This window comes from Myotis brandtii, unplaced genomic scaffold (assembly GCF_000412655.1).
Source record: "Myotis brandtii unplaced genomic scaffold, ASM41265v1 scaffold45, whole genome shotgun sequence".
Classification (NCBI taxonomy): Eukaryota; Metazoa; Chordata; class Mammalia; order Chiroptera; family Vespertilionidae; genus Myotis; species Myotis brandtii.
In genome coordinates, this window is record NW_005367209.1 from 6,233,699 (window position 1) to 6,243,924 (window position 10,226).

Genomic DNA, 10,226 nt, shown 5'->3' on the forward strand with positions numbered 1-10,226 from the left:
TTCTATCTCTATCTCCCTCTCCCTTCCTCTCTGAAATCAATTAAAAATATATTAAAAAATTAAAAAATAAATAAAAAATAAAAGCAAGGAAAGAGAACATAGATGTACTTCTTTTTATCTATTTAAATTTAAAACATCTATGCTGTAAAGGACACCACCAAGGAAGTGAAGACAACTAACAGAATGGGAAAATATATTTGCAAATGACAAATTTGCAAATACAAAATTGTATTTGATAAAGTACTTGTTTCTAGAACATATTAAGAATTCTTACAACTCAATAATAAAAGACAAATAATTCAACTACAAAATGAGCTAAAGACTTGAACAGACATTTCTCCAAAAGTAGACAAATAGTCAATAAGTACATAGATAGATGTTCAACATCCTTAGTCATCCTTAGGGAAATACAAATCAAAACCAGGAGAGATCACATGACACCTTTAAGGCAGTTTAAACCAAAAAGACAATAAGAAGTGTCAGCAAGGATGTGGATAAATTTAAATCCTTATATATTACAGGTGGGGTTGTAAAATGGTGCAGCCACTGTGGAAAACTGTCTGGCAGTTCCTCAAAAGATTAAACATAAGAGTTACCACATGATCCAGCAATTCCAGTCCTAGGTATATTCCCAAGAGAATTCAAAACAATATGTCCACACAGACTTGTACATGAATGTTCCTAGCAGCATTATTCATAACCAAAAAGTTTAAATAACCCAAATGTTTATCAACTGATATATGGATAAATAAAATGTTATATATCCATACAATGAAATATTATCCATCAATAAAAACAAAATACTGATTCATGCTACAACATGGATGAATCTTGAAAACATTAAGCTAAATAAGTCAGTCACAAAAATCACATATTCTATGATATCATTTATATGAAGTGTCCAGAATAGGCAAATCTATAGAGACAGAAAATAGATTAGTGTTTACGAGGGACTGTAGGGTAGGGAAATGTGGAGTGACAGCTAATGAATACAGGTTTTTTTTTCTGGGACGATAAAAATGTTCTGAAATTGGATTGTGGTGATTACTGCACAATTCTGTAAATATACCAGAAACCAATAAATTGGACACATTTAACAGTTGACTTTATAATATGTAAAACTGCTTAAAAGGAAAAAGATATACCCATTTTTTTTAAATTTTATTTGAGAGAGAGAGAAAGAGAAACATCAATGTGAGAGAGAAACATCAATGGGTTGACTCCCGCGTGTGCCCTGACCAGGGATGGACCCGCAGTCTGGGTATGTGCCCTAGCAAGGATCAAACCTGCCACCTTTTGGTGTACAGATGACGCTCCAACCAACTGAGCCACACTGGCAAGGGCAACCCAATATTTAGTATTTTATTTCTGCATCTCTTAGAGAACACATGTCCCCTTACCTTGAAGCCACAGCCCAGCCTGGCAGTCCAAACCTCTCATAGTCCCCTCCATAAATGTCCCGGACTAGTTTATCCACTTTGGTGCTATCTCCACGAGATGCCATTTCAAGAGCTTCTTCAAAAGTGGTACAGCCAGTAAGCAGACAGCAGAGACCAAAAAAAGTTCCTCCTCCAAGACTGTGATTGAAAACAAATAATATGATTATAACATTTTTTACAACAGGAAGGTAATATTTATGAACTATAAAACCATATTCACATGTCAATCTACTCTTGCCTCAACCCAATCGTGCAGAAGCCACCAGTGAGAAATAAGTCTGTGAAAAGATAAAAACTGGTCCCTAATAGACACCTTGAAGGTATGCATTCATGTGCACCAACAAGCAACATGGCAAAATACAGGGCCCACCTCTCCGCCCATGTCTCCAGTTCAGTCTGGGCATCTGCTGAGTTCGAGAAACCTCAAGTATGTAGTATCAGCCCATCACACCTAGGACCACGTTGGTGCCTCCTCCCTTTCTCTCTCCAAGTGCATGCCCTAAGCCATCCTCATTCAAGCATCTTTTTTTTTTCTTCTCATTCAAGCATCTTGTCACCCTGGCTCATCAGCCCCTACCCAACAAGAACTCTTCCATGAATGTGTTTTCCCCCCAAAAATTATTTTTCATTCCTTAACTCACACCAGTTAAAAAACTTGTTTACCCCATTCCCACCTCCTAGTTTTTCTTCAAGTGATCTCTGATCCTTAAAGTGCATTCCTTTCTCATCTGCCACCTAATTCTCCCTTTCAGACCACCCTCCCCCAATCATTTTTCTATTGCTCAATATCTCAACTTCTAAATTTCACATCATCCTCGGGCCGCGCACCCGGGCACATGTGTGTGTTTATACGCTTGTACAAAATCTAGGATCTTGCCTTGCCTTCTCCTTATACACTCCACTGAGCTTTTCTTACTTTATGGTATATGCACACCATACACTATCTGAGGGCAGGGACTACGGGCTTAATGAGTCTGCTGATGAGACATTTTAAGAAACGTGGAGCAATACAGATTAAAGAAAAGTAGGTCATGAAATCAGAAATTTCAAACAGAAATAACATTTGTTTGCATAATCCCAGAAAAAGTTTTATTTTTTACATAATTTTAAACAGATTCTTAAAGGTATACTTACATGCAATACCTAAAAACTCAGTGTTAAGCCATATGATATCAAGAATATAAAAGACCTACCTGGTACCAGTGACGCGCTTGTAATTATCTTTGGAATATACTGCTAAGATGCTAACCCCAGAGCCAATGTTCACCAGAAGCAGAGGGTATGGATTTTTCAAATCAAACGGTAACTTCTGACATTTTTCAGAATCAGCAGGGTTTTCAAAGTAATAGCACTGTGACCGTCCATTGAATCCAACTGAATCAATGTATAAAATTCCTTTTATTAAGCAATCTAGTTCATCAAGTTTGCAAAGCTGAAGCTCACCTATCTGTAATAAAATAAAATGTTTTCAGACTTTTAAACAAGCCAAACAGAAATAAAAACTCCATTTAATAAGGCATCCCATCTATATTAAACAAATCATAAAGGCACTCAAGGATGTGTAATATCTGTGCATGCTTTACAGAACGTATCTGGAGACAACAAATAGGAATGGACTGATAAGACAGACTCCTGCTCCCACAGACCCAAATACACTCTCCCTACAAACCACTGCGGCAGCTGGAGCAAGGTGCCCACACCCAAGCAGAAAACAAGATGTCTGCTCACAGGCATGAAGCAGCATAGCCAAGGTCACAGCCCTATCGGAAAGCAGGCCCCCAACATCTAAGTGATGCAAGCACCTGGTGACACTTGGCGGGAGACACAAAGACTGACATCTGCCTTCCAAAAGACCATCTTCAAAGCTATGGAGCAGTAACAAAGTAGGCCACACTTTATTATCAATAACCTAAAGCCAAAAGGCTGCAAGTGGCCAATTAGAAGGTTAAGATTTTTCACTAAATGAGTTAGACTCTGGAGGATATGGAAATTTTAGCAGAATCAGAATTTAAAACTTTATTAACAACTTCATTTCACTTAAATAATTAATAAATAAATGATTAAGCACAGCAGGCATGGCTCAGTGGTTGAGAGTTCGTCGATCTATGAACCAGGAGGTCACAGTTCGATTCCCAGTCAGGGCACATGCCCGGATTGTGGGCTTAATCCTGTGTGGGGCTTGCAGGAGGCAGCCAATCAATGATTCTTTCATCACTGATGTTTGTTTGTTTCTTTCTTTCTCTCTCTCTCTCTCTTTCTCTCTCTCTCTCTCTCCCCCTCCCTCCCTCCCTTCCTCTCTAAAATCAATTAAAATATATATGTTAAAAAAAAAAAAGGTTATGGGTTCAATTCCTGGTCAGGGCATGATACCTAGTTTGTGGGTTTGATTACTTGGTTGGGCACTTATGGGAGGCAACCAATGGATGTTTCTCTCTCACATCAATGTTTTTTCTCTCTCCCTCCCTTCCTCTCTCTCTCTAATCAATAGCAGCCCTAGCCAGTGTAGCTCAGTTGGTTGAGTGTCGTCCCATGCACCAGATCACTGGTTGGATTCCCAGTCAGGGCACAGGCCCAGGTTGCAGTTTGGTTCCCGGTTGGAGTATATACAGGAGGCAACCGATCAATGTTATTTCTTTTCTTTTTCTTTTTTTTTAATCCTCACTCAAGGATATTTTTTCCATTAATTTTTTAGAAAGAGTGGAAAGGGAGAGGGAGAGAGAAATACCGACGTGAGAGACACATTGATTGGTTGCCTTCCGCATGCCCCCAACCAGGGCCAGGAGCCTTCAGTCCACAGGCCAAGGTTCTATCCACTGAACCAAACCAGCTAGGGCTCAATGTTTATCTTTTTTCCTTGCCAAGCTTCTAGGGAGGGGAAGTGGCCGTGGTGCCCGAGGCCGACTTCCAGGAGGCCAGCGGGACTGTCAGGATCGTGCCAACAGTGCAGGTCCATCAGTGCCTGGCCCGTTCTCCAGAGATTGGACCTGCATGACTACTGAGGGAGTGAGTGGCTGCCACCAGGCTGGTGGACTGCTGGGACAGGTCAGACAGCTGAGCAGTGCTCCCGCTGTGGGAGCCCACTGACCACCAGGAACAGCTCCTGTCAACCAGTCATTTGGCCATTCAGTCATTACACATATATTATACATATATATATGTGTGTGTGTATATATATATAAAATAAACTCAATAAAGACACATTTTTAAAAATAAATTAAATATAACCAATAAGCATATACCCAGGTGAAGATTAAAAGGAAAAAATATATATATTAAGGTACTCCTCTAACCAAACCCAGGCCCTTGAATTGTTCATCACTATCCTTATTTCATCTGCTCAAGCCCTCCCTGCCAAGACAAATTTAAATATCGACTTCCTAACAATTGAATCTCAAGCGCTAGCATCTTCATTTCTTAGGTAAGTCAATATTTTTTAATGTTTTTATTGATTTCAGACAGATGAAGGGAGAGGGGGAGAAGGGGATAGGGGAAGAGGGAGAGAGGGAGAGAGGGAGAGAGGGAGAGAGGGAGAGAGGGAGAAACATCCATCCGCTGCCTCATACACAATCCATACTGGGGATCGAGCCCGAATCCCAGGCATGTGCCCTGCCCGAGAATCAAACCAGTGACCTCCTGGTGCATGGGAGGACATTCAACCAACTAAGCCACACCAGCTGGGCTTACACTGTCATTTTACACTGGTGACCTATTAAAATCCTGAAGTACCTACCCCACTGTGCTATTATTCCCAATGAATCCCAGCCTAACTGATAGATAACAATGAATAAGTCATTTCATTAACTAAAGTTACTAAATGTAAGTTTTGCACCAACATGCAAACTCAATGTGAGGAAATCTGATTCACTTTTTTTTCTAAAGGGTAAACCCAATATTTTAAAACTATTTCAGAGATTAAGCTTTGACAACCTGTCAAGATAGTGGTGTAGGTAAATGCAGTACTCGCCTCCTCCCACAAGCATATCAAAATTACAACTAAACTACAGAGCAAGCATCATTCAGAACTACCTGAAATCAGGCTGAATGGAAGTCATACAACTAGGAATTAAAGAAGAAGCCACAGAGAGACTGGACGGAAAGGCAGAGACTCAGAACTGGCTGGTCCCACACCCATGTGTAACGGATAAAAACTGGGACAGCTATCTCCACGGCAGAGGTTCCCTCCCACCCCCACCCCCACCCCCATGTCGCAAGGGATCCCACATCATTCCCCCTGGTCAAAGTTTCATTACAAGGAAGGTAAGTCCCCATAACTTCAGGCTGTAAAAACCAGCGGGGATTGAAGACAAATAGAGAATCTTAAAAGCAGCAAGAGCCCACCCAGTGTGGCTCAGTGGTTGAGTGTCAGACTATGAACCAGGTCAGGGCACAAGCCTGGGTTGCAGGCTCGATCCCCAGTGTGGGTCACACAGGAGGCAGCCAATCAATGATTCTCTCTCATCACTGATGTTTCTCTCCCTCTCTCCCTCCCTTCTTCTCTGAAATCAATAAAAATATATTTTCAAAAAAAGCAGCAAGAGAAAAGCAATTAGTTGCCTACATTGTCTACAAAGGAGTTCCCATAATACTGGCAGCTGATTTCTCAACAAAAACTTCGCAGGCCAGAAGGGATTAGCAAGAAATATTCGAAGTGATAAAAAGCAAGGACCTACAACCAAGATTACTCTACTCAGCAAAGCTATCATTTAGAATTGAAGGACAAAGAGCTTCCCCGACAAGAAAAGGCCAAAGGAGTTCATCACCACCAAACCAGTATTACATGAAATGTTAAAGGGTATTCTTTAAGAATAAGAAGAAAAAGATTAAAAATATGAACAATAGAATGGCAATAAATACATATCAATCAACAACTGAATCTGAAAGACAAAATAAATGAACAAGCAGAACAGAAACAGACTCATACTTAGATACAGAGAACATTTTGATGGTTGCTAGATGGGTGGTGGGGGCATGGATGAAAAAGGTGAAAGGATTAAGAAGTACAAATTGGTAGGTACAGAATACTAGTAGTCATGGGATGTAATATACAGCATAGGGAACATAGTCATTAATATTCTAATAACTGTGTGTGGTGTCAGATGGGCGTGAGATTTATCAGGATGATCACTTAGTAAAAGTTATGCAATGTCTAATCATTTTCAGGTGTACACCTGAAACTAATATAATGTATGTCAACTGTAACTGAAAAATTAAAAAACTATCTAAAATTTTTTAAACTATTTTACTGTGGCTTATTAAATACTAGTATTAGTCAATTCTAATAATTAGTCAGTCCTAACAAAAGAATTTTATAAGCATTTCATTTTCATACTTTTCAAGGACAGTGCTGGTACATACAAATGAGAAACCCCAACAGCTTAAGAATTCCTAAGATCTAATATCTACTTTGCCCTGGCCAGTATTGCTCAGTGGTTTTAGAGCATCAGCCCATGCACTGAAGGGTCACAGGTTCGATTCCCCATCAAGGGCACATACCTGGGTTGCAGGTTCTATCCCCAGCCTTGGTTGGGACACATGTGGGAGGCAACCAATCGATGTGTCTCACATCAAGGTTTCTCTTTCTCCCTCTCCCTTCCTCCCTCCCTTCCACTCTCTCTAAAGAATACTGGAAAAAATATACTCAGGTGAGGATTAACAAACAAACAACAATAAAATCTACTTTGCACGCTTTCCTTGGAGTTACCATACAACACTGAACCTCTGGTTAACAGCCTGAATGATTTTCAAATATGTTCCAAAGGGCATCTCTGCAGGGTCCTGAAATAGAGAAGTTTTCCCCTTTACCCATCAGTTATGATCCTTCCACAAAGAAGGGGAACCTTCTCTCCTCCTGCTACTTTCCCCTGCTCACAGGTGAAAAAGAAACCACTGAAAACCAACAACCAAGGGAAATTCAAACAAAGAATATGAAACCTTGTTTAAAAATTCATTTTTTAAATTCAATTCTATATGATTATGATCAGTTATGGGAGAAAGTCAGGAGATAGAGGACAAAGAGAACAAGGTCATAAATCATACAGTGACACACAGAGGGAAAAAGAAATGTATAGTGACATAAGTAAAGGCAAAATCTCTAGAATAATATTCTCATCGGTGGCATTAAAAACATGGTCACTGAAGATATTTTAAAGCTAAAGATCAGAGTCTTGGTCAGTTCACTCATCAATTCTCTTACCTACAACCACATCCACTTTCAAAGGACCTAGCCCCAAGGTTTTGCACACAGTGTTCACTGAATGAAAACAAAATCAAGTGCCCAATTCCACTCCCCTAGTGTCCAGAGATTCCTGTTAACAAGTGTGCTGCACAGAACACAGCAGAAGGCATTTGAGGAGAGAGAGAAGGCTATGCTGTAAACCATCTCCAATTAGTTTTGAGACCTGAAAACCACCACTTTGAAACAGAGTTGCTTGGCTTTTTTCTTTTTCTGTTCTTATTTGTAAATTCCTGGGTGTTTTTTGTTTAAAGTAAACTTGCCAAGAAACAATTAAGGGGACAAGAAAAACTAGAGGGAAAAAAGATTGGAAACAATTTTATGACATGAAATGACATTACTTTTTTAAAATTATTCTTCCAATCTCAGTGTCCAAGATTTTCTTTTAATATATATATTTTATTGATTTTTTTTTACAGAGAGGAAGGGAAAGGGATAGAGAGTTAGAAACATCGATGAGAGAGAAACATCGATCAGCTGCCTCCTGCACACCCCCCACTGGGGATGTGCCCGCAAACCAAGGCACATGCCCTTGACCGGAATCGAACCCGGGACCCTTCAGTCCGCAGGCCGACACTCTATCCACTGAGCCAAACCGGTTAGGGCCAAGATTTTCTTTGTAAAAAAAAAATATATTTTTACTGATTTCAGAGGGAGAGAAGGCGGGAGGGGGAGGGGGATAGAGAGAGAGAGAGAGAAAGAGAGAGAGAGAGAGGGAAGGAAGGAAGGAAGGAAGGAAGGAAGGAAGGAAGGAAGGAAGGAAGGAAGGAAGGAAGGAAGGAAGGAAGGAAGGAAGGAAGGAAGGAAGGAAGGAAGGAAGGAAGGAAGGAAGGAAGGAAGGAAGGAAGGAAGGAAGGAAGGAAGGAAGGAAAGAAGGAAGACAGCTGCCTCCTGCACACCCCCTACTGGGGATCCAGCCTACAACCTCCAGGTTCATAGGTTGATGCTCAACCACTGGGCCACACCAGCGAGGCTCAACGTTCAAGATTTAATGACCTTGTCTTGGCTGGTGTGGCTCAGTTGGTTGGGTGTCATTCCATGCACTGAAAGGTTGCCAGTTCAATGCCTGGTTAGGGCACATGCCCGGGTTACGGGCTCGATTCCCAGAAGGGGGGTATGCAGGAGGCAGTCGATGTTTCTCTCCTTCTCCCTTCCTTTCTCTCTAAAAATCAAAAAGATCTTCAAAAAAAAAAGAAAAAAGATTTAATGATGTTGTTTCTATTTAATCGCCTACTCTGCTTATCACAGTGTCACTATTTTTTTCATACTAAAAGAATTTTAAAAAACTGTTTTTAGTACTTCTGGTTCTCACCATTTCATCTGAATTGTGCAAAAAGTAAACTATACAACAAAATCTCTAGATGGCTAACTCCTATCGCTAATTTGTATTTAATCTTAATTTGAAAAGAATATTCACATTCCATTAGGGATGGAAATGATTCCACCCCTTGCTACTGGTATTATTTTAAACAATCAGATTCCCATAAATTGTATATAAGCTAAAAAAATGCATACTGTGAGAAAATCCTGCTCAAATTTGTACGCTCCACCTCCAGTGGCACAAAAGACAGTGTGGAGACTTGAGAAGTTTTTATCTCTGCCCATTTGAATAAAAGCAGGCATGTCATGAGTGGGAAAGCGTATAAAGTGCAGATTGCCTTTGCGTCCACACAGAGTCAGGTCCTTCAGCTCCAGGTGCACATCCCGAATACCCGTGGACCCATAAGCCACATTGGAGGTCAGGTACTTCCGAATGCTTTTAAGACTTTCCACTTCTTCCTCTTCTTCTTCAGCAGTGATATCTTTGGGTTCAAAATAAACCAGCTTGACTAGGGTTCCACCAATATCCAAGCCAAACCATGGAAAAACTAAGTGGGAAAGAAAAAAAAAGTCAGAACAGCTTTTTCATGAAAATTAAATGTACACTTACTAGATTCGAAACTTATTTCATATCCTGAGGTTTCCCAGGAATATATAAACAAAAAGGCTTTGGGGGGGCCCGGCTGGTGTGGCTCAGTGGTTGAGCGTCGACCTATGAACCAGGAGGTCACGGTTCAATTCCTGGTCGGGGCACATGCCCGGGTTGCAGACTCAGTCCCTGGTGGGGGTGTGCAGGAGGCAATTGATCAATGATTCTCTCTCATCATTGATGTTTCTATTTCTCTCTCCCTCTCCCTTCTCTGAAATCAATAAAAAACATATATTTTTTAAAAGATTGAGAATAAAAATCTTCATCCTTGCCCTTGGCTTAGAGAAGAAAAGTTGGAAGTTTTCGGAGCTCTGTTAGTACTCAAACTAATAAGCTCCACGGTTCAATTTATCTCAAAACCTAATGTCCTTAAGAGGTTTCAATGGACTTCAGTGAAACAGATGTTTCAAAATTATTATCTGTTACCAAAAAAACTGTCCAAAAATAATGGCCTCAAGAGATTGGATCAAGGAGAGAGACCAAGATGGCGGCATAGGTAAACACCGCAAAACCCCAGAACAAACAACCACTTCAAAAATACAACTAAAAGACGGAACGGACATCACCCAGAACCACAGGAAGGCTG

The 10,226-nt window shown here is 40.5% G+C and overlaps 1 protein-coding gene across 1 annotated transcript in view; it reads right to left on the reverse strand.

Annotated features, from left to right (window-relative positions):
• The window catches only part of PANK2 (pantothenate kinase 2), a gene marked incomplete at its 5' end in the record, with an annotated part of 17,023 nt that extends 7,447 nt beyond the window's left edge, over window positions 1-9,576 (reverse strand). Inside the window, 3 exons of the mRNA XM_005874749.2 lie at window positions 1,401-1,577; window positions 2,633-2,886; window positions 9,187-9,576. Coding sequence (XP_005874811.2) covers window positions 1,401-1,577; window positions 2,633-2,886; window positions 9,187-9,576 — 821 coding nt within the window. The remainder of the gene's footprint in view (window positions 1-1,400; window positions 1,578-2,632; window positions 2,887-9,186) is intronic.
• Window positions 9,577-10,226: the final 650 nt, after the last annotated feature.